General features: G+C 38.9%; 1 protein-coding gene across 3 annotated transcripts in view; it reads left to right on the forward strand.

Moving 5' to 3' along the window:
• Positions 1 to 24,529, forward strand: part of DOCK4 (dedicator of cytokinesis 4) — a 417,061-nt gene that overhangs the window by 331,979 nt on the left and 60,553 nt on the right. For all 3 annotated transcript variants that reach the window (XM_029924788.1, XM_029924790.1, XM_029924789.1), the window contains exons 27-30: positions 4,198 to 4,292; positions 13,322 to 13,397; positions 15,397 to 15,497; positions 17,478 to 17,536. In XM_029924788.1, coding sequence (XP_029780648.1) covers positions 4,198 to 4,292; positions 13,322 to 13,397; positions 15,397 to 15,497; positions 17,478 to 17,536 — 331 coding nt within the window. The remainder of the gene's footprint in view (positions 1 to 4,197; positions 4,293 to 13,321; positions 13,398 to 15,396; positions 15,498 to 17,477; positions 17,537 to 24,529) is intronic.

The following is a 24,529-nucleotide window of genomic DNA, read 5'->3' on the forward strand; positions in this document are numbered from 1 at the left end:
AAATAATCATATAAAAAGAGATGGTTTGTGAGGTATGAAGACATTTACTCAGAGGGCTGTATCATTCAACAGTTTGTAGTCTTTACCTTATTATAGAAAAAATAGTTCTTTAGCTCTCAAAGACTGAAGACCACTTAGGAGTTATTTTTGCATAATGTGCTTATTCAACTTTAAAGGTATGAATTTTACTATGATGACTATTAACACCCATTAATTGAATTCAGACCCCATATCAAGGATGTTACATATTTGAAATTTGTGGCAAATTTTTAAAATAATATTTGACTTTACTTTAAATCATAAGTAAAGGAAACATGTTCCTAGAGGGCTCTGTCCCTGTTCATTGCTTTTGACATAAGGAGACCATGTCCTGGTCTATCTACTTACTTCATGCTGCTTTATTTTCTTGAGTTCCTAACTCATGTTTCATGATCTCAGAATTCCGTCTCCTGTGTCTCACTAATTCTTTTTCATAAACTTATTTTCTATCCTGTGCTGTTCAGATATCACAGTCTTATGTACAAATACAAAACAATTTTTTGTACAATACAGTTAGAAAACATAAAATACATTTAATCTTCTCACACATCTGCATGAGACCCCTCGGGGTCTTTCCCTCAGGAAAATTTCCATGAAATTCCTTACCATGAAGAAAGAATGAGATGTATTTACCGTTTATTTATCTTTCTTCTATGTATTTATCTTTGGTCCCTATCTATCCTCTCTCTGTCTGTCGGTTTTTTATTTTTCCCATCTTATCTTTCATCCCCACTTCTTGCCACTTCCCATTGCAGTCCAGACAGCCCTGTGTTGTCTCTTGCCTCCAAGGCTTGGTGCTCCTCCCTCTTCCTGGACCACCTGGGCTACCATGTCCTCACACTTACCCACCTGTGGCGCAGGCATATGTCTGTACAGTTTTTAGTTCAATCTTTATCTCTCCCACCAAACCGTGAGCTCCAGGAAGCAGGCGTCACAATCGGCTGATTGTGGCATGACGTGCCGCAGGCCCTCAGGACTACTCTTGCACGAATAAGTGACAGAAGGTATCTTACCCCACTAGGTGTAACTCAGCATCTGACACGGTGCCTGGTGCATAAGAAAGCACCCCATGTTTATGAATGAATACATGTTAGTGATGGTTTCTAAGATCACAAAAAAATTGCTCTTGTTTTCTTTTCCTCTTGAGTATGAGTTTTGGTTTTCATACGAACTTCCTTACTTGAACCTCTTGCACTGCAGAAAACATGCTTCTGTCATGTACCACCTCCTTGTTTCCTTTTTGTTTTGAATCCTGATATGAATAAAACGAGTAATACAGTCGCCATGTTGTGCAACTTGAAGTAAATAAACAAAAAAGAAACTGCTCCCAGGCTACCGATTTTCAAACCATGGCAGATGAAACCCTTATTTCTTGCTATCCAAACAGGAATATTACTGTAGCAATATTCTTTCTTTAAATTATGGGAAAGATCTGTTAGTTATTGTTATGTGTGCAAAATAATTTCACGTATCTACACAAAAGCACTTACTCAGTGGCATGATCAGAGCTAAAAAGTACTAGGGAAATACCACTATATTTGGGGAGGGCAGGCAGGGGTGTCAAAGAAAGTAGCATTCAGATGTTAGTGCTTTAAATACTGGAACTAAGTTTGAAATGAAACCTGTTACATGGCAGTTGACAATAAATACTTGCTGAACTAAATTACCTGTAAGTGCTACACTAGAAGATATTTGTGTTACCATCTGATGAAACATTAGCCTACAGTTTAGAAATAAGGAAACATTTGTCTATTATACAAATATATAAGTGATCATATTAACTTTTTTAAACCACCCTTAACTACAAGGGACCTTAAACTTCCCACATGTTCCAAGGATGAGAGCGCAGCTCCAGGCAGGTCAAATAAATTCCCAAGGTCTTTGAGTTAGTCCATTGCAGAGCCAGGATTAAAACCTAGATTTTCTGGTTTTCAGTGTCATGTTCTCTTATTTTTATTGTACGATTTCCACAGTGAATGTGTTTGGCTCCATGAAGGCAGGTGAAGCTTGCGTAGGGAGGCACTGAAAAGTTTCCTCAGGGGAAATAGAGATTTAGATCAATACTTGAGCATCGGCCGTGTCACGTGCTGCCACACCTTTTACTTTGTGAGATAACCCGAGAGAAGAAAGCGAGATGGCACAGAGAAGGGCTGTCTGTCCCCAGCTCCTGCACCTACAGTAACACTCCCTCTGTCCCCAGCACTGCAAAAGAAGAACAACCAAAGTTGCCAGCCCAGAAAGTGGATACCCTGCCTCCTGTAGCCAATTTTTCAGTCAGTTTTTTTTTTCTCTATGCAACCGACATCCTTCTCCCCTACCTCCTCCCATAATCACACCCGACATTAAGAGTGCTCTGTCCAATTTCCAATTCCCTAAGAGTTTTGAGGAGAAAAGATGAAATTTCAATGTTTTAGAAATTATTTCAACTGTCCGTAACTAATCATAAACTATGAGATATGACTTCCCACCTTCATGATTTTTTTCCTATCTAAGCAAGTGCAACAAGCTAGGAAACTGAAGTAGGATCGAGTTCTTTGAAAAGTAAATGCAAACATCCATTTTTGCAGGGATTATAATATATTTATATCTGGAACACCCAAAAGAATAAATTTAAAAACCTTTGGAATAAGTTTTAGAAATGCATTAAAAAGGGTTTCTCACAGTTTTAGTATGCTAATGACTTACTTTCTCAAGAGAGGGCTAGAATGTAAAATGTTTCCCCAGATGATCTGACCTGCAGTGGAATGCACTTGGGATATTCTGTCTCTGGTGATTCTCCCTACATAAGAAGAACGTGTCTGGCTGTTGAAAGATTAGTGACCCAGCAGGCACATTGCCACACGGCACATGCTACATATCAGTGTATGTGTGTTGATGCCAAAGAAGCTAAAATAAATCCTTGTCAAAATATTTATGGGCTTGATCAAAGCTGTCAGAGTATGTTAAAAAAAAAAAAACAACCACAGACACACACACACACACACAGAGGCACACACACATACACAGCCACCAGATGTTCTTATATTTTCAGATTCTTTCTATCTTCTCATGATATGACTGACAACCATAATCCTATATTCAGGCAGCTTACATGTTTAACATAATTTGTTGTTGGGTTTCGTATAGAAAACCCTTGTTTTTGGTTTTTTGGTTCTTTTGGGGTTTTTTTGTTTTTTGTTTCTTGTTTTAAGCAACACCATACTGTTGACTTTAATCAGATTGGTAGGGAGATGTATTTTCCTACCATGCCTTAAGGTTATCAAAAAATATTTCAGTTTTCTAGTTAATAAGTCTAAATCAAAGCTAGATTGAGCCAATCTCTTTCTGATTGGACATGCTTTATGTCATTCATTACATGTAGTGTGTTATCTCCTTGAGTCCCCTTTAAGTATAAAATACTGCAGCATTTGGGACCCTGTCACTTGTAGTGTTTAAGAACACGTTTTTCTGTGTCTGGAAATAGCCTCTTGTGAAGAGTGCTTCATCGGTTTAAAGATAACGTCTTAGTAAATGCCACTGCCCTCCGTCATGACATCTCTGTGAAGAAGTCTTTGACTCTGTCACAGCTGCTAACCACTCACCACTGAGCTCAGCCTAGCACACATCCGTATTTGAGTGTATCCTCTATAGCATGCTCAGATTCTGTAAACCTACATACACACCAATTATACTACATCTTCAGAATGCCCTCCAGGAAACATGGGGTGTTTGCTCAAAATGCTTTTTAATGAACATAACTTTCTAAACTTTGACAATTAAAGAACTGATGGTAGTTCTCTCGATATGAAAAGTTCTGATGTTTAAGACACTATGATTAAAGAAGAGAATATATTTGCCTGCTAAACCAGTCTTCCCCTCTATTTATGAAACCTAAATGTGTAGAGCTTGTGAAGAGGAATGAAAAGTCGTTTCCACTGTGTATGAGAAAGAAAAGGAAACGAGAACATTTGGGAAGGGTAGCAAGCCACTTGGGTGTTGAGAATGGGAAGGGCAGTGGTCTCTTCTCCTGGTGAACTATGAAAACATGGCTTCCTTCTCTGCAGTTGCTTTAGAAATGGTAACAACAGTGGTGTGTGTGTGTGTGTGTGTGTGTGTGTGTGTGTGTGTGTTGACAGTTACAATAACTCAGCAAAATGATCTATTTCCTTCCTATCCAAGGATTTCCTGCTGCAGATATTTACTGTGTTCCGAATATTGATACGCCCAGAGATGTTTCCAAAGGACTGGACTGTTATGCGCTTGGTGGCTAACAAGTAAGACATTTAAATTGATGATAATTGCAGCTCATTGGAGAGGAGACACAAAATGATTTTTTTTATGGTCTGATCTCAAAATCAAAAGCCTCAAATCCTGGGATTCTTGTCCTTTGTCTCTGAAATAAATTGTCTCATTTAAAAAATTATTTTTGTTTTAAATAGGTGATATTTGAATATAGTTCTAAAATCAAGCAATATAACAAGAGTATACACTGCAAATTCCCACCCCCACCTTCCACATTGATCCCTCACCTCCAGCCTGTAATAACCACTTTTATTAGTTTCTTGCATGACCTTCCAGTGTTCTTTTCTGCAGAGCTGGCAGGGGGCATGATACAGCACACTGCTCTTTCACTTAACGAATCCTCGCAGTATTTCCACATTATTACGTAGAAAGCCCCTCATTCATTTATGTTTCTTTGATAGTCATATCCTGTTTTGTTGAGTAGACGTTCCATTATTTAACAATCCCTGTTGCTGGCCACTTGAGTCATTTCTAATCTTTCTTTATTCATTTTAACTCCGCGGAATACATTAAGTGTCAACCATGGACTCAGCACTGGGAATAAGATATGACCCCTGAGTTGGACACGTGAAGATTGAAGTTTCTTTTATACCTCCAAGTGAGAGGGCCAGTAGACAACTGAAAATAATGCTCTCAGCAAAATTCAGAGCTAGAGAAGACATTTGGGGAGATATTGACATAAAGATGAATCTCTGGAAGTTGGTAAAGTTAGCTTGTATTAGGCATTTCCAGGGGGGGAAAAATCAAAGATCTGATGTCAGTACTAGAAGGAATAGGAGCCAGGAAAAGAGATTAGGGGGCAGCCAGAACGGCAGGAGCTTCCCCAGAGAGTGCAGTGACATGGCTTTATCTGCTGTCATGCTTCCTGTCTCTGTCATCTCAGGATACAGAATGAAGGTAAAGTTCTTCAGGAAGCTAGCTGGTCTTTACTTCCACACTTGTCATTTATCCTGGTTCATGAACATTCTTTCTTTCAAGTCTGCATTTGCCTGCTCCTCCTTCCTCCTCTTGTCCAGCCCCGACCTTCATACTCAGGATAACGGCTGAATTCTTCAGGTGTCTAGCCATAGGCCACAGAGACCATATGTCCTCCCCAGATGCCAGGTGTGATGGTGCTAACAGCCACAGGAATATAGGGTTTGATTTTGATAAGATGTGCCTAATACGGCTTCTGCTGCAGTATACATTTATAGATGTGGAGGTGTTAAAATGATGTGTTAAAAACTTGTGAAGTAACAAATAGTATAATATGGCATATTATATTTTACATAAGTACAGAAGAAGCTTTTCCATTTCGAAGACTAATTGAGACTCCTGAAATAGCTCTCTTTAGAATGTAGCATATTTAGTTTGATATCTGTGAGTAGAATCAAGTATCTTTTCGTCTGGATATCCGGAAGCCACAGATTTAAGTGGGAACCATTGGTCATGTATCTGGCCTTATTACCAAAGATCTAACATGCTGGGTCCCTGCAGAGGGAGCCAGCTGGGCAGAGGTCCAGGCTGCTGACACAGCCTCATCATTTGGTCATTATGTCTGCCCTGTGTGCAGAGGCATATTTTGTCTTGAATTAGAATATTTAATGGCAGAAATTCAAACCAATGATAAATTTGACATTTTGTTCCCTATGCGCACAGGCTCTGCTTGAGCTTCCTGAAAACCATGACCACAATGTGACTTTTTAAAATTAAACACTCTCTCTCTGTACTTTACCTAAAAATCTGCACTCCATCTATGAAGGCTTCATGGTCACACAAACGGGTAGCAGACTTAGAAGTATAGATTCTGCTTTTGAGTAAACACACAATGTTCAGTATTTTTATCTAGTGCTAACCAAACAGGAGCACGAGTTACTTTGAGATGAGCTCTGTATAATACATTTAAACAGAAGATACTCGCAAAGCAAATCCAAGAAAAATACCTCCAGCCTTTGCTAAATGCACTGTTTTTCCACTGGTGCTGGCAAGTCCGATCTAATTCGTAGAGAGGGCTCCAGGAGCTAGTAGGATACCTGCCAGGTTGAACCACACTGCTCTTTGCCATTCTGCTTCCCTCTCTCCTCCGCACTCAACTACCCTACCCACTTCCCCTTCAAATTAGAAAACCGGAAGAGATTTTCCTGGCCTTATGAGTGTAGTATGTTCCAGAAATAAGCCTCCAACCCTTTCTGCTTTATCCACAAAAATATTAACCAGGCAATATTGGTAGAAAAGTAAATTTGTAAAAGATATTTAGGATATTTAAAATACGTCAAAGAGCGTACACTGGAAAGAAAATGTTACCACTTTGCTAACTGTGTAGAAGCAAGTTGGAGGAGCTAGAACTACATCTCTGAGGTTGACCACCTTTCTTCCACGGTGCTACCTTCTTAGATGGTTTGACCAGGGCTCCGCAAAGAGGCATTTTAATCCAAACTCCCACTTTTACTACCCACTATGTGCTTCATACATATCCAATTGTTAGCAACTAGTTGAGAAGTCACACTGCCCTACCCTCCAACTCAAAATATGCATTCTTTTATGTGTTGATCCTTTCTTCTACGTTTTCAAGTAAGTTAAATGCCTTTAGCTTTCATCTATAAACTATGTTGTCCCAAATCGTGTAGCTTCCCTGCTTTATGTGAAGTCCTACCAAAGCTATGGCCAGACCCTTGGTGATAAGTATGGTCTTGTGTGGTTTCTTTCCACCTGAGTGATTAATATTAGGTAACGCAGTGCATCCAGGTTAAATTTCACAAGGATAAGACATGTGAGTCTCTTGCTTGTGTACAGAGCTATATTGTGCCCACTGTTAAGTTCTTGGTGGATGTTTCTGATGAGAACAACTGCTCAATTTGAGAAAGAAGGAACATAAGGGAGATGAAAATTAAGTACCAAAAATACAGGACACTTTGAGACAAGCTTCTTTCCACCCCCTTCCCATACACATTGCAAAATACAGTACAAAAATAAAGTTGCAGCTTTATACATTTTCAAAGAGATAAATCTTATAACAGACTTGCTGCTGAGGAAAGTAAAACCTTCTGGCCTTCTAGTTGAAATTTCAGGCCCTTATTTTATTTATCTTGTGTGTATGTTGACTTCAAACATAGGGTACGTTTTCTTTTGTGCTTTTTCTCATCAAACACTGAATTATTTAGTTGACTATTACCTTTAGCTAATTTAGCTTCCAAATGAAATCTATGTAGTGAATAGGTGATTTATGGAATCAAAGATTCTTAGGGGAGGTCATTCATTCTTTCCCTGACCCATCTATCCAGCAAACCTTTTTCATTGCCTAACATATAAAATAAATTCCAAAAAAATAACTTACTTGAAAACGTAGGAAGAAAGGATCAACACATATTTGTTGTTCTTTGAAGATGTTTACAAGAGGAACTTTGTTCTTGACTGGGATTAGAGAACTCTTTTATTAGGAAGTGCAACTTGAGCTAAAAGCTAAAGCTAAAGGAGTTAACAGGTAGACAGTAAAGGAAAAAAATGTTCTTATCAGCAAGAATAGCATATACAAAGGCCCTGTGGTCAGAATGAATATGGTACATTAAAGGAACCAAAGGACTGTTAGTATGGCTGAAACATGAGGAGAGAAGGAACCAGTAAATATGAGGTTGGAAGAGGAAGACAGGGCCCAAATGTTAGGGAGTAGAGAAATCTAAAAGAAACCAGGAAGGACCAGTTAGGAGCTTAATACAGCAATCCAGGTAAGAGATGCTGTTGGCTTGAACAGGTAGATAGCAGTGATGTTAGTGAGAAGATCACTTTTGAAGATAGAGATGACATAACTTGCAGGTGACTGGATGTGGGTGGGAGAGAAAAAGTGGAAGATGGCCTTCAGAATATTGGTCCGAACAGGACAAATGGTGGTGCCATTTACTTTGGTGGGAAATACTGAGAGGAGCAGCTTTGGGGAGAGGTAGGGTGTGAAGAATCTTACGTTAAACATTTTGAGAATGAAATGCTCTTTGCTATCCCAGTGGAAACATAGAAGAGGAAGCTGAGGGGAGGGGTTAGAGCTGATGATGTGCATTTGAGGGTCACCAGCATATGGATGGTGTTTGGAGCCATGGAACTGAATGAGAGGACCTGGAAAGGAGTGTAGACTGAAAGGGGGAAGAGAATTTAGGGCGGGGCTGTAGAGCATACTGCAATTTTAAAAGTCAGGGTATAGAGAAGCATCCAGCAAAAGAGACTGAAAAGGAACAGCCCATGACTTAAGATGAGAATCCGCAGCGTACACTGTCCTGTGAAGAAAGTATTTCAAGAAGGAAGGAATATCAAGAGCTGCTGGGAGGTTGGAGATGAAGACTGGCCATTGGCCCTGGATTTGGCAATGTGGTGTAGAGACTGATGACCTTGACCTGCACTTTTGCAGTGGAGTGATGGAGGAGAAAGCCTTACTCGAGTGAACTGAAGAACAGACAGGAATAGAGAAAGTGAAAACAGTAAATATAGGCAGCTCTCTAAAAGTTTTGCTGTGAAAGAGAGCAGAGAAATGGGGCTATATCTAGGAGTTATGAGACTAGGACTCTTTTTAAAACATGAAATAATATACTATTTTGGCTCATAGATAGGAATGGCCTGGCAAAGACAGAAATACTGATGATACTAAAGAACAGGAATAAGTGAAGGAACAACTTGGGTAGGCAAGTGGGGATATCGAGAACTATCCCGTCATGGAACCAACCATGTAAGCAATGCTTTATGTGCTGAGACTTTCTCAACAAAAGAAGCGTGCCACACTTAGAGTAGCTCTGATCTCATGCGCACAGGAAATCCTGACCTTAGCTAGGAGCACTGGCGCGGTAACAGAGAGAAGACAGGGTATGTGACAGCGATGAGGAAAAGTTAGATGGTAGGGCAGCTAATCTGTTGAGCACCTGCTAACACCATTACTACTGCTTTTTGTTCATGGTGGTGGTGTTTTTCTTTCAGGGTAATAATCCTTAAACAACTTCCCTGTCCAGGGGAGAGATAAGATACTGATCTTAGCCCAAACTATCTGTTACTAAGATGAATGTGTCAAACTCAAATGGTTGTGACAAATATTTATGCAAGAACTGTCCGCACGGTTCTATCCTGGTGAGCTGGGAGGAGCTGGCAGGAAGAAACACGTGAAGGAAAGGCTTCCTTAAGATATGATCCTAATAGGCTAAAACTGAGGCCACTGACATGTGAGGGACTTTCTGCCACTGCCGCTCAGTGGAGAAGGTCAAGGGAGTTGTTAAAATCCCTCTGCTTCAATTCTTGTTCATTCTTCCTCGCCCACACTGCGTGCTTCCTTGACTAAAAGCAAAAGCACTCTTTCCTGCTTCCCTGTTTGGGTTTATGTTGTGCCCTCCACTTGGAGTGTCTGTAAGATGTTTTACAAGCTTCTCATTTTAGAATTACCTACTACAGCACATAAGTATAACAAAGCATAGGTTTAAATATAGTTGCAAGGGTACAATAAAACTGTGGACGAGGCCCTTGGTGAAACAGTGGTTAACACGGCCAAATTCCCTGCACGTCGACCCTTGTCTGCTTTTCTATCTGCGACACAGTCCCCAGAATGAAACAGGGTAATCATGTGCATGAGAATCATCTGGTTGGGCTCCACCTTGAGCTCACCAGGCCGTGGTGGTGGCGGCAAGGCCCTGAAGTGTTATGAATACTTCAGGCATGCACTCTGAGGTTTGAGAAGCGCTAGCTTGGATCAGCCCCTTTGATGGCCCCCCAGGATTTTCATCTGCCCCAAGTGTCTTTGTGTTGATCCCTTCTGCCCCCATTAATCCACCAGGTTGTAGGGAAGCTACTTTCCTCCATGAATAGATTTCCTGAGGTTTTCAGTGTGTAAACCTTAGTGTTGTTGATACCCAGTTTATCCACAAAGGTGCTTCTCCCAGTGTGGGTATAATTTGTGGAAGTGGGCTGTTGCTTGAGCACACTTGGAGTAGTTTTCACATTGACAAATGATAAGAAATGGGATTTCTATAGCAAGGAGATAGCGTTGCTTAAAAAATACTTTCTCAATGCCAGAATCAGGTGGCACCTGAAAATCTTGAAGCAATAACTTTGATTTCCTGTGCCCCAGTTCCTCTTTTGTGTGTAAATTTTATCGTGCTGTGCCCACAGATTACAGTTGTCAGAAATGATCCTTGTGGCTGCGTTTCTGTGGCAGACATCAGTAATTTGACCATTTGTAGTAACAGAATGCAAACCTTTCTTGGCTATTGAATTGGAGTGCTGAGATTTGAAATGTCCTTATATTCAAATACTGAGTCATGAGTAAAAGAATCAAACCAAAGGGGTCGCATGATTTTGGATAAATTGGAACAAGTAAAGAAAGATCCCTGAGTGTGCAGGTATCAGCTATAATGAAGGAGCAATAATGCATAAATGCCTTTAGCTGGCTTGGGGAACCTCTGTGCCCGGATACTGACTCAGTGCTGAGTTACATAAAAATCTCTCAGAGCCGCCTCTGTGACTTGGGCTGAACGTTATATGCATAAATGAAAAGCATTCGAAGTAGACTGATTTTAGGTCTTTCTCGCCCAGAGAAGTCTTGCTTCTGGAGATCTTACTCTCAGCATATCAAACATATTAAATAGACCCACATACCACATTTTACTGAAGAAAAAAGTAAACAACATTTACATTTTGCTTTTTAAATTATTAGCCTACGAGTACATTATTTAACTCTAATTGGTTGTGATTTCTCAGCATTTCTGCATAGTTAGGGGTTCTTATGAAGTTTTAAAAAGTAACCTATACCTTTTTTTGAATACAGTAGCAGTTGCAGAAATGTGAAATTGGACAGTTAATGAAATCAGTAAAGTTGCATTCTGTGGGAGTGTAATTTAACCTTATTTATAGTTTTTATTTTGTAGATTTAAATTTTGATCCCATTTCATTTTTTCAGGTCTCAGTATTTTCCAAAGCTCCTCACTAGCATTCCATATTCTGATAATTAAGCTTTAGTTTCATAAAGTAAGTTTTGGATAAATTACTTTATTTGGAAATTTTAGTGGTTTCTTCAGTTATCATCATTGATTTTGGTAGTGGCTGTGGAAAATGGCCGCTTTATGCTGTTATTTGTAGATGATTTCGCTCTTTAATAGGAAATTCACTGATGACACCGGCTGTTTTGGGGGCGGAAGACACCACAGGACTTTTCAATCTCATAGGCTTTGCTTATACTTAACTTTCATAGTAAGATTCACCGAAAGATGTAACTGACGTATATAAAATGAGCGTGCATGTGCCACAGTGCTTGCTCATGGTAGTGCCAGGGCTGCGGACATGGTGGGTTTCTACTCTTCCCTTTCTTTATCCCGAGCTTTCATATTCAGCCTTTCAACCCCTCCGTCTCATTAGTATTCTCCTATCCCAGGAGAAGGCTCTAAGAGTGATTTTTCCAGCACATAACAGTGGTGAGCCTTAATATCCTTCAAAGACTATAAGTAGTCTTCTGGTTAGTAAATATCCCTTTAATCTATGTTTTTCCAGTAGCATGATCAAGGTGTGAAGTTGGTGGGGTGTTATTTTATTTTGTTTTACTTGGGATCCTACAGCTCTACTCGTCGGTTGCAAGTCTTGTGGTGAGAACTGGAGCGCAATCACAGCGCAAACACTCCCAACACATGTGCGTCTCAGCAAAGGCCAAGGAAGTTTCAAGGAGGTTGATACATATAACCACACACACACACATATATATCAACCATATATTATATCATGATCTATATATAGACATATCAACCATATATATACCATTAGTGTACTTGGGGGAGCAGCCTATCTCGTTTCAGAATAATGCTGTATGTAATATCAAACCAACTAGATATGCATTCAGTTTTGAATGTCAACTCCTGCAGCTGTAAAAAGAAGCAGGTTTTGAACAAATTGCGTAAATCTAGAATTAACCACAAATGCTTACCAAACCCTTCCCTTTTCATCTCGCCAGCAAGCTTCACATGGCTGCACATGACTCCTTGTCAGACTTCCCCCACTTTCCCCAGCCTGAGATGCCCCATCCTCTGGTAGTTCCACATAGTTTAGTGCTGGGCTATAGACAATGTCACAGTCTGTAATTGTTTCCTTAGTGGCATTCTGTCACCCGGAGAGAGGGAGTCTCCCTTTAAGAGCTCTTGCATGCCCACTAATACCTTGAACAGGGGAATCGGAGAGAAGACCTCTAATGAATACTCGATATATTCTTTCATTTTATCTATTTCTTCTTTAGGCTCCATTTCTTTCTCTGCCTTTTTTTAAGTATGGCTTTCTCCTGTGTCCATCAAACATGGAATATTATATTTGATATAATGATTTTGCTTTCTTCAGAAATTAGTAACAAAACTGTAAAACATCAAGAGATTAATTTAATTCTGCCTGAGTTGTATGAATTTGTAGATCTGTGTATCATTTTATAAGGAACTTCAGTGATTGCTTTTTTTTGCGGGGGGGGCCTGGTGTCCTTTTTCTCCATTTCAAATATGAATTATCTAATATTATTCCACATTGGGGGCGGCTGGCTGGTGCAGTCAGTAGACTAGGTGACTCTTGATCTAGAGGTCATGACTCTTGATCTCGAGGTCATGAGTTCGAGCCCCATTTGGACATAAAGATTACTTTTTAAAAAATTAAATTAAATGGCACCTGGGTGACTCAGTTGGTTAAGCGTCCCACTTTGGCTCAGGTCATGATCTCATGGTTCGTGGGTTCCAGCCCCACGTTGGGCTCTGTGCTGACAGATAACTCAGAGCCTAGAACCTGCTTTGGATTGTGTGTCTCCCTCTATCTCTGATCCTCCCCTCTCGTGCTCTCTCTCTCTCAAAAATAAATAAAACATTAAAAAATAAAAAACAGCATTTAAAAAAATTAAATTAAAAAAGTACATGGTATTCAAATAATATTGTTCCACATGCTTTCTGAAGGTTTTCTTTTACAATTGCTTTTTTTTAATCTAATAAATGATTTTCACTAATGCAAAGTTTCCAACTTAAAATGCTCTCTTTTTTATTACTAGCGTTATTATTACGACAGTTCTATACCTGTCTGATGCACTTCGTAAGAATTTCTTAAATGAAAACTTTGATTATAAGGTAAGTAGCAATCTGTCTGACTATCCTGCCTGAGCTGAAATCTTTCACCTTGTACTTGAGGAAATTACCTAATGTATTTTCTTGCTCTTAACAATAGGAAAATAAATTTATTCCACCTACCCTAAATTAATCTTGGGCCATTTTAGTTTTCATTATGAATAATATTAAAAGAGTTCTCATTATATTTATGAACAAGTTAGGGCTTTAATCCTGCTTGTCAACTTCCTGGAAAATAAAGTGCTTAAGAGAAGGCAGCCACGTGTTGTTACTATAAATTTTCATTCATCTTTCCTGCATGATTCTCATGTGTGACAAAGGAAACTTAGAACACATGTTTTTAATACATTTTTTAAAAGAGACTTTATATGAAGAAAATGATTACAAAGTCAGTATTTAAGTTCCTTTACTTCTACATCTTCACATTTTTTAAAATGAATTAATAAAAAATACATTGAAAGATAGGTAAAATTCTGTCCGTAGATCTATAATTTGCTATGCCTAATAATTCATAATAGATTATTTTATAAATGGGAAATGATACATGGTAAACCAAGATGGGCAGTGGCTATTTTGGCTTCCCTTCTTAATGATGTTTTATGTTTTTACTTCTTATTCTTTACTTCTTTACTTCTTATTCTTTTTAATTAACATTTTTCATATTAAACATTTAATAAAAGGTCCACATTTGAATAATTATAAGATATTTTTAAAAGCACAAATGCAGTAAAAAGCAATGGAATTGAAGGTTGCCTAATATCTTTATAGTATACCACACAATAATAAATAGATCAAAATTTCATGATCACGGCTCTACTTTTTTTTAATGTTTATTTATTTCTGAGAGAGAGAGACAGACAGACCATGAGTCGGGGAGAGGCAAGAAAGAGAGAGACACAGGATCTAAAGCAGGCTCCAGGCTCCAAGCTGTTAGCACAGAGCCTGATGCAGGGCGTGAACTCATGAACTGTGAGATCATGACCTGAGCTGAAGTCGGATGCTCAACCGACTGAGCCACCCAGATGCCCCACAACACTCCTTTTTAATACTTACGTTGTTTCTCCTATTTTATTCTTATAAATCACTCTATGTGCCTTCTTACAAAATCAAACTTGATATATGTCTCTAGTTATTTTGGGGGATAACATCTATAAGTGGAATTGTTGAGCTAACGGTTGTACTGGTTATATTTGATTGTTTCTATGTACACCAGCCTGAGATTATTGACTAAAATAATACTTGGTGAAGAATCAGTTCTCGACTTTTGCTCATTATTTTGTTTGGTTTTATCATATTCTTTTTTGTTTGTAAGAGCTCTTTATATACAAAAGATATTCTTTATAATGTTTCTCCTATTGATTTCTAATTGTACTTGGTGTCAGTGGAGAAGTAATGGCCTTTGATTATGCCATATGTTTGGGTTAAGTTTATTTTGGGGAATTTTATTCTTATCTCTTTCTGATGCTGTTTTTAGTATAAGAAAACTTAGACAAAGATTTGTCTGGTCAGGGAATTTTTATATGCTGTCTGAATTTAAAGTAGTTAGCATATCCAGAGAGGTATATAATTTTTTTTTAATTCTCCATTAAAAGGAGTTCCAAAAATGAATTCTTACAGGAATAAAGTAAGCTAACCTATACCTCAGCTTCCGTGGAGATACTCAGACATATTATAAGAGAAACAAAACACCTACCAGTTAGCATATACCAAAGAGTTTATGAAACTTAGGGTACGGCATTGGCACAGTGGATAAATAGGTAGTATTTATTTTCTTTACTTATTTGTTGCAGCAAATTTCAAGCACATGTAACAGTAGAGTGAGTAGTGTAAAGAACCCACGTACACCCATTTCCAGCTTCGACTGTTAACAACACAGGGCCAGTCTTATTTCAGCTGTCCCCCATTCCTTACGACTGTTGAAGCAAAGCCAAAATATAATGTCACTTAACCTGTAGATATTTTTGTAACACTATAGTATTTAAATATTTTGTTCTCGTTCTAGATTTGGGATTCCTACTTTTACCTCGCAGTCATTTTTATAAACCAGTTGTGTCTACAATTAGAGATGTTCACACCTTCCAAAAAGAAAAAGGTGTTAGAAAAGTAAGTAGTAGTATATCGCTGGGTTGGGACTATGAGGCAAATCAAATGTTGTGTCTCTAAAGGATGCCCTTTTGGTTCATTTTGGTTCAAATGATTTTTAAATCATGTCCATAACTGGAAATGATGGAGAGGCAATGAACAAGACGACCAGAAGCAATTTTTTCTGGAAATTTTGAACTTATTTACTGTGTTCAGCCTTTCAGGAATCAGAAATCTATAGAAGCAAATACTAGATATTTATCCAAAGGATGCAACAATGCTGATTTGAAGTAGCACATGCCCCCCAATGTTTATAGCAGTGCTATTGACAGTAGCCAAAGTATGGAAAGAACTCGAATCTCTATTGACTGATGAATGAATAAAGAAGATGTGTTGTATATATACAATGGAATTTTACTCCATGATCAAAAAGAATTAAATCTTGCCATTTGCAACAACGTGGATGGAACTAGAGTGTATTATGCTCAGCAAAATAAGTCACTCATGTGGAATATAAGATACAAAACAGATGAACATAAAGAAAGGGAAGCAAAAATAATATAAAAATAGAGTGGGAGACAAACCGTAAGAGACACTTAAATACGGAGAACAAACTGAGGGTTGCTGGTGGGGTTTTGGGGGGTGGGAAATGGGCTAAGTGGGGGAGGGGCATTAAGGAGGACACTTGTTGGCATGAGGACTGGGTGTTATATATAAGTGATGAGTCACTAAATTCTGTTCCTGAGATTATTATTAAACTATAGGTTAACCAACTTGGGTGATTTAAGTTTAAAAAAAAGGTATAGGTTAAACAAATGTTATCTAAAAATATAGGTGAAATCAAGAAAAATGTTGGAAAAATATTGACAACATTTACCTTAAATATTTATTAAAACAATAATAAAGTGGGGAAAAATAAATTTAAAAAAGAATCAAGTAAGTTAGGGGACAGGTCTGTTTTATTAAAGGATTTATACAAGGATTTGGATTAGAAGCATAACAACACCTACATTAAACATCTTTAATTAAATATTAAAGCATAGTGTCTTTGGGGAATCTGAGTGACTCAGTCAGTTAAGTGTCTGACTCTTGATCTTGGCTCACGTCATGATCTCACATTTTGTGACTTCGAGCCCTGTGTCAGGCTCTGTGCTGGCAGTGTGGAATCTACTTGGGATTCTCTCTCCCTCTCTCTCTGCCTCTCCCCTGCTCACATACCCTGTCTCTCTCTTTACCCCTCAAAATAAATAAACTTTAAAACAAACAAAAATCATAGTGTCTTTCGTTTTGTTTTTTTTAATTTGACGTTTTAAGTACTCTCCACACACAACTTGGGGCTTAAACTCACAACTCCAAGATCGAAAGTATCACATGCTCCGCCAGGTGAGCCAGTCAGGCACCCCCAACAGAGTGTCTTCTAACTCAAATGTTAGTTTATATCCTGCGTGCCCAGCTGGCTCAGTTGGTTGAGCACCTGACTTCTGCTCAGGTCATGATCTCACAGTTCGTTTTTTGTTTTGTTTTTAATTTTTTTAATGTTTGTTTATTATTGATACAGAGAGAAACAGAGCATGAGTAGGGAAGGGGCAGAGAGAGAGGGAGACACAGAATCTGAAGCAGGCTCCAGGCTCTGAGTTGTCAGCACAGAGCCTGACACAGGGCTCGAACCCACAAACCGTGAGATCATGACCTGAGCCGAAGTCAGATGCTCGACCGACTGAGCCACCCAGGCGCCCCAGTGATCTCACATTTCGTGAGTTTGAGCCCCACATCAGGCTCACTGCTGTCAGACTGTCAGTGAAGAGCCTGCTTCAGGTCCTTTGTCCCCCTCTCTCTGCCCCTCCCCCACTTGTACCCCCCCCCATAAAAAATAATAAAACAAAGTGTAGAGAACTATTCAGAAAATATTTGATAAAAAAATAATCGTTTATATCCTAAAGAGACCCAAATACTTACTGTTCTGAAGCCTTTGTATCAGGTTTGCTTTTTGTTTTATTTCAGGTATGGTGACATGCGTGTCACAATGGGTTGTGAAATTTTCAGCATGTGGCAAAACCTAGGTAAGTAATGGAAATAGAAGCCACCTCCATTGTTGTTGATGACTGTACTTCTAAGCGTAGACGTGAAGGACAATTTACCAATGACAGCACTTGAAACCAAGTGTCTAAGTCAATAGTTATCATAGAAAGTAATTGAAATTTTGCATTGAATATGGCTATAACTAATTTTTTAAATTGGTATCCGTCTGAAAAATCAACTTAGCTTTGTTTCATTATTCATGAACGATAAATTTTATCACCTATTAAAGCTCCAATAATGCACACGTTTTTAGCAATGAGCTAATCTTTCAGAATTTGGGATTGTAACAACTCAAAATTTTTAGAACTTTGAATTGAGGCTATGAATCATAACTAATTTAGAATTAACTTGATAAGGCATCGGCTTGTACACCGGTCCTCTTAGACACTTGACAGCATGGACCTGTATCACGGAGACTATAGCCAAAGGAGTTTAAAGCATCTCCAGTTGCTAAGAAACTATTAATTTCCATTTTGTTCCTCTGACAGCAGGTAGAGTGTATTACTCCAGTAAATTGATGACCCAGACCTGGTTGCATGGGAAAAGAATAATATTTGGAAAATAAATTGTTTTGCAATCTCATTGGCATAGGGTTTCTTTATAGAGATCCAAATTATTTAATTTTGTATGCTAACTGTACAAGTTTATAGTATTCATTTACTCTTACTGCATTGTAAACTTCTTGTGATTCATTAAGGTCATGGGCCTATTTGAATTGAATATATAATGATCTAAAAGTCTCTTTTCTCTTGGGCTCATCCAAGCACAGCTTGGAAATGGCAGGATTTGTTTTCTGTAAATGAAAATAGAACCATTATAATTTTACTTGAATTCACGTGACAGAATGATTTTTGACCAGGATCTATGTATATGCATAGCGATATTCATAGCAATTTGAGGAAGCCTTGTTGTATATAACTGAGCCCCCTGTTCAGCGCTTGCTGGTAATTTCAGCAGATAAGTGAGTTAACATCTTGAAAGTAATCTCCACCTGTCTAAGGCCAGCTAGAAGAAGCCTATGATGTGTCTTTAGATTCAGCTCAAAATTAGCATCAGTTTGTTTTATTTGACTAGTACGCTGCTCAGTCTTTATGTTTTGTTAATTATTTGTGGTGTTTTTCAAAAGCAGATCAAAGCCCTGTAGTGCCCCTATTATATTTGGCATTAATTTAGCAAGATGTTTTCCAAAGAATGCTGCGTTGGAATGGCTGTTGTGGTTGATTAAACCCTTGTCAGACCTCAAATGATAAAACCAGGACAGATTCTGAGTTACCAGAATGTTAGAAAACATGGCAGGTTTCCCCTTCTAGATGAGTATTAGCCTTGCTAATGGTTATGTGGTTGTTTCCTCATAAATCTTTACCCAAAGCCAGGGGAGCTCTGCACTTAGGACCCTGGTTGGCTTGTTAAATAAAGCTGGTGCCTTTAGTCTCCCTAAAGATGTCATCATATACTTGATAAATGTTTCCCAGCTATTTTGTCCTTTTTTAAAATTTTTTTGTTTTTTTTTTTAATTTATTTTTGAGAGACAGAGAGAGACAGTGTGAGGAGGGGAGGGTCAGAGAGAGAGGGAGACACAGAATCCAAAACAGGCTCTAGGCTCTGAGCTAGCTATCAGCACAGAGCCCGACGTGGGGCTCGAACCCACGAATCGTGAGATCATGACCTGACCCAAAGTGGGACGCTTAACCGACTGAGCCACCCAGGTGCCCCAACCAGCTATTTTGTCCTTAAACCAAATATATTTCTACCTCTCTGGTTTTTATGTTAAATTATTTCTTTGTTTCTCCTAAAGATCTAGACACTGGAAAATCTCTGCAACATATTGATCCCCCACCCCCCAACACATTATCATGTCAGTAGTCTTTAGAATATTGGTACTCAAATGGTCCAGGAACCCAGCATCATCGCTGGGAGCTTTTGAGAAATGCAAATGATCTGGCTCCACCCCAGACCTACTGAAACAGAGTCACTGAGAGTGGACACAACTGAGTTTCAACAGGTTCTCCAGATGATTCTTGACTCAAGATTGAAAACCACTGCTTTAGATACTATCCCCTTTCTTTGTTTTCCCAGCCCTAAAGACTAGCTCTAGCTTAGTTCTAGCAGTCTGTTAGAAAAGGCTCATTATACTCAGTAGGAATTCCCAGCCTGACATAGTTCACATACAGGGTGAGTGTAAATTTTCACTACATTCCTTGGTTTTTGCATTATTTCCCTAGAGTTGTGTCCTGACTTTTCTGAGACTTCCAAAACATAAGGTGAATTTTAAAGGTCACTGCTTTGTACAACAACTAGAATTGGGAAATGTTCAGAAGTGTTAAAGCCTCTCTTGCAACATAAATTTTTACAAAATGATAAGAAAAATTAAAGATTCAGAGTACTATTTTAACACCCCTTAAAGGCCTTAAGTCGGCTTGTTACTTGGGAATATGAAAATATATTTATTATAATTCGGTTTAACGAATATGTCACATTGTCTATTTAGAATGCTAAAGAGATTTAATCAGATAATTATAGACGTGCATTTCTCAATGGAACAGGCCAAAAAATTCAATTTAATGTAATTCATCAAGCACTGGCTATCTGCAAGTTATTTGGGGAGAAAAAATGGTCCATGCCTATACAGAGCTTAGTTTTAAAATGCTGCATTTTAAACCTGTTGCCCAATTTCTGTGGGACAGGAAAATTTTTGATAAAAACCAATCACCATGTTTTAGTAAAGCAGCTAAGCTTTATGATTTCATAAATCAAGATCCTCAACAGTTTTTGATAGATATAAAAAACATTAACTTTTAGAAACTAAATTGCAAAGTGGAAATAATACTGAGTAATTAATACCTTTTTTGCCATTTGAAACTACCCAGTTAGTCTAATACAGAAACAAATTTTAACTGAACGATTTTTTTTATTATTTTAGTGAGAGAGCTGGGGTGAGGGATAGAGGGAGAAAAAGAGAGAATCTTAAGCAGGCTTCATGCTCAACATGGAGCCTGACGAGGGGCTTGATCGGATGACCCTGGGATCATGACCTGGGCTGAAGTTAAGAGTCAGACGTTCAACCGACTGAGCCACTCAGGCACCCCTGAACAATGTTTTTTAATTAGATTTTAGTCATTGTTATTTACCTAGAAGTGTGGAAACTCTTTCATATGCTAGAAACAAGTTGGCTTTTCCCTTCTGTTGAGGACAAGGAATAAAGGGCACATATAATTTTGTCTGCTTTTAAGCACAAAGCTGTACAATTTTCGTATTTGACCATTATATCTCCTAGATATACCTATGAACAATGGGTCATATAGCCATGATAGCTTTAATTTTTTGAGGAACTGCCATACTGTATTCCACAGAGACTGTGCCATTTTCCATCGCCACTAACAGTACACAAGATTTCCACTGTCTCCATGTCCTTGCCAACACTTGTGCTCTTCTTTCTCTCTCTCTCTTTGAACATAGCCCTCCTACCGCGTGTAAAGTGGAATTTCCTTGTGGTTTTGATAAAATAATTTACTGTTGAAGAGTAAAGACCAATTAGTGAAAAGCGAATACCTTTTCTTAAATGTGCTATTCCTCAGTGTTTTCATTTCCAAGTGTGAGGACTAAAAATGTTCTGTCAAGAGACGGGGGAAGGCGTAACCCTTCCCCCCCAAATTTTACACATTAGCACTATACCTAACAAGAATAGTCTACAAAGAAAGAGGCTAGTCTTGACTCCTGTGTCCTACCTTTGGCATTCATCATGCTTCAAGGTTAAGTTTTTTCTTGCTATTTTTAGTTGAACTAACATTCTTACTAAATATAAAGTGGGCTCCATTTTCCACATTTGCAAACACAGCGTCTTGTAACTGCTGTAGAAAAATCAATACTTCCCTAACAGGCTGTTCTGTGCCCATAAATATAAACTCCAGCAGCCCAAGTAACAGATGCCCTAAATACTTCAAAACAAGACCATGTGGCTGACAATTAGAGACGGGGAAAGTATACTAAATCTTCAGTTTAAAAAGAAATCATTTAAATAAAGTTTATTTTGCTGTTGTCATACATAGCTCAAAATTTTGCTTTGCTGTTGAGGGAAGAGCTAGGTTTTCTATAGTGAGAGCTTGTTCAGGTTTTCACAGGGTCTGTGTTCCCAAACTATGTTTCCAGCAAATAAGGCTATCTTCCATGCATTCCTGTATAGTGATTTAAATGTAGGTGTGGCCTGTCTGTCAGTAGAAAATCAGGCTACAAAATATACTGTATGGACTTACTTTGGATTGTGATGAAAAGAAACCAACTGTAAATGACATGTTTTAGGACAATCAGAAACTTTAATATAGGCTGAGTTTTAGATTAAGGAATTATTGTTTCCCTTTGTTAGGTGTGGTAAAAACATTGTAATTCTGTGTGTGTGTGTGTGTGTGTGTGTGTGTGTGTGTGTGTGTGTGTGTTTGTAAATAAATAATGTCCTTCGTTAAAGATGCTTACTGATTTGCATACAAATAGAATGGTAGGATATCTCAGACTTGATTTAAAGTACCCTAGAGAGGGGAAAATAGGGTGATAGATGAAACAAGATTGGCAAAAATGTAGATAATGGTATGGGGTGCCTGGAGTGGCTCAGTCAGTTAAGTATCTGACTACAGCTCAGGTCATGATCTTACAGTACATGGTTCAAGCCCTGTGTCAGGCTCTGTGCTGACAGCTCACACCCTGGAGCCTGATTCAGATTCTGTGTCTCCCTCTCTCTCTGCTCCTCCCCGACTCATGTTCTGTCTCTCTCCATCTCTCAAAAATAAATGTTGGAAAAAAAAACAAACCTTTTTTAAAATGTAGGTAATTGTTGAAGCTAGATGATGGGTATGTGGGATTTGCTTTACTATTCTCTATAATTCTATGTATGTGTAAGGTTTTTCATGGTAAATTAATGTTTTATTGAAGTATAATTAACATACAGTTAAATTAGCTTCAGGTGTACAACATAGTGAATCAGCAGTTCTGTATTACTCAGTGCTCCCCAGGATAAATGTGGTCACCATCTGCCACCAAAAAATGCATAGTAAAAAAAATTTAAAAGAAGAAAATCAGGTTGAAAATGTCTGTAAATAGAAGATTTTTTTTTAAGGAGGTTCAAAAAGACTCAGGCAAACAGTGATAAATAAAATAAGTGCATGCTGTTGCTGTTCTTGATCAGACATGGCCAAAGGATGTCGGGCCCAGGAAAGATTAAAAACGAAGATCATAATTTGACGGCTCTCATTTCACCAGGCAAGGAAGGACTATTCAGGCTGGCAGGGAATTCAGTTTTATTTTGTCTTTCCTGCCACTTCTATCACCCCACCCCCACACATACTCAAAGGCGGTGCCAGGATTGGGTGTCTTACGTGGTCTCAAAGCCATGGGGAGGCTCTCCTGGTTATTGGTTACATGAAGTGTACATGACCCCTTCAGTCCATGGCTCTGTGGGGGTAGCATCCGAGGTAGACCTGGACCGTCTGAGGCCATCCCCTAGGGGCAGGGTCCTGGAATGGGTGTAAGACCTGCTAATCTAAGGATGGGTTGGAAGGCTCCTTCCCCATTTCTCTTCCCCTCTTTTGCCAGAATATCTTAAATAAGCATTGAGTGGGTTAGGCTTTTCCAAATGACAGTATGAGTTTTTGAGTTCAGGTTGCTTCCTCTTTCTGCCCTGATAAAAATAACTGAGGAAAGCAATCCCAAAAGCTGGCTGCTAGTTCCCTGCTTGAAATGTGTATGTTGAGAGGGTGGGGGAGATACAGGGAGAAGAACCAGGCATTGATGTTTCTCTGTCTTCTGCAGTGAGCTTGTTCAGTCTTGAAAAGATTCATTCTTTTGGAGGAAAGCGTATAAGGTTAGACTAATAAGGAAGTTTCTTCTGATAAATAAGAAGGAAGTGTTCTTGCTTGGATGCGGAGAACAAGGAGTCCCTTGGGAAAGATAAAATTGTGCATGGGTCACCAAGAAAGGTAGGCAAGCAAAAGGGATTATAAGCCAAGTTTATTCCTTACACATAATGGGTATGAATAAGTAATTAAGAGACGGTGACAAACAATTACTTTTGGCGAAACCTCAAAGAGAGAGGAAAGGACTAAGTGGCTTCAGCGTTGGAAAGGAAAGGGACTTTCAGATAGGCTGGGGCTGCGGCTTGTGTCCTGCTAATGTCCCAGAGCACGGAGGACAGCGGATGGGGAGCCACATGGCGAAATTGCTGAACTATCACTCGGCACCTTCCAGTCACAAAACACAGTGACTTTACAAATGCCAGCTTGGGTTTGCCTGTCTCTGATCTCATCCATCGTTTTCCCCCACAATCTCCAAATGTTTTTCTTTCATTTCCTTTGAAAAACCCCTCTAATGTCAATATAAATTTAAACTCCATATGTGCACTCTGGATTTATATATATCCAAGCTCTTCGGCCACACTCATGTCTTTTAGTACAGAAAACAAAATAGAGGAATTGGTATGCAAAGGTATATAACTCCAAAATGCGCAGGTAACTCTGAATGGTATGATTTGGGGTATGTTTGACGCTTGCATAACAAAAGACCAAAGGTGGCAAAGAAAAGGGAAAACTGTCTTTTTGCATGAAGCCAGCTCTCTTCTCAGCTTCCCAACATGATCTATGGGTTTGGGTTTTTTTTTTTTATGTTTATTTTTGGGAGACACCGAACACAAGCAGGGGAAGAGCAGAGCGAGAGGGAGACACAGAACCCGAAGCAGGCTCCAGGCTCTGAGCTGTTGGCACAGAGCCCAACACAGGGCTCGAACTCATGAACCATGAGATCATGACCTGAGCCAAAGTCGGCCACTGAACCAACTGAGCCACCCAGGGGCCCCATTCTGTGGGTTTTAAATGGAGGCTTTCAGTGTCACATGCTTCAGATGCTAAAGATTAGCATTTACTATCAAAATAAAACTCTGAGATTTAACATAGATGATTAGTGTAATGAACTGAACTCAGCACCCATTTCCTAGA

This window comes from Suricata suricatta, chromosome 2 (genome assembly GCF_006229205.1).
Source record: "Suricata suricatta isolate VVHF042 chromosome 2, meerkat_22Aug2017_6uvM2_HiC, whole genome shotgun sequence".
NCBI lineage: Eukaryota > Metazoa > Chordata > Mammalia > Carnivora > Herpestidae > Suricata > Suricata suricatta.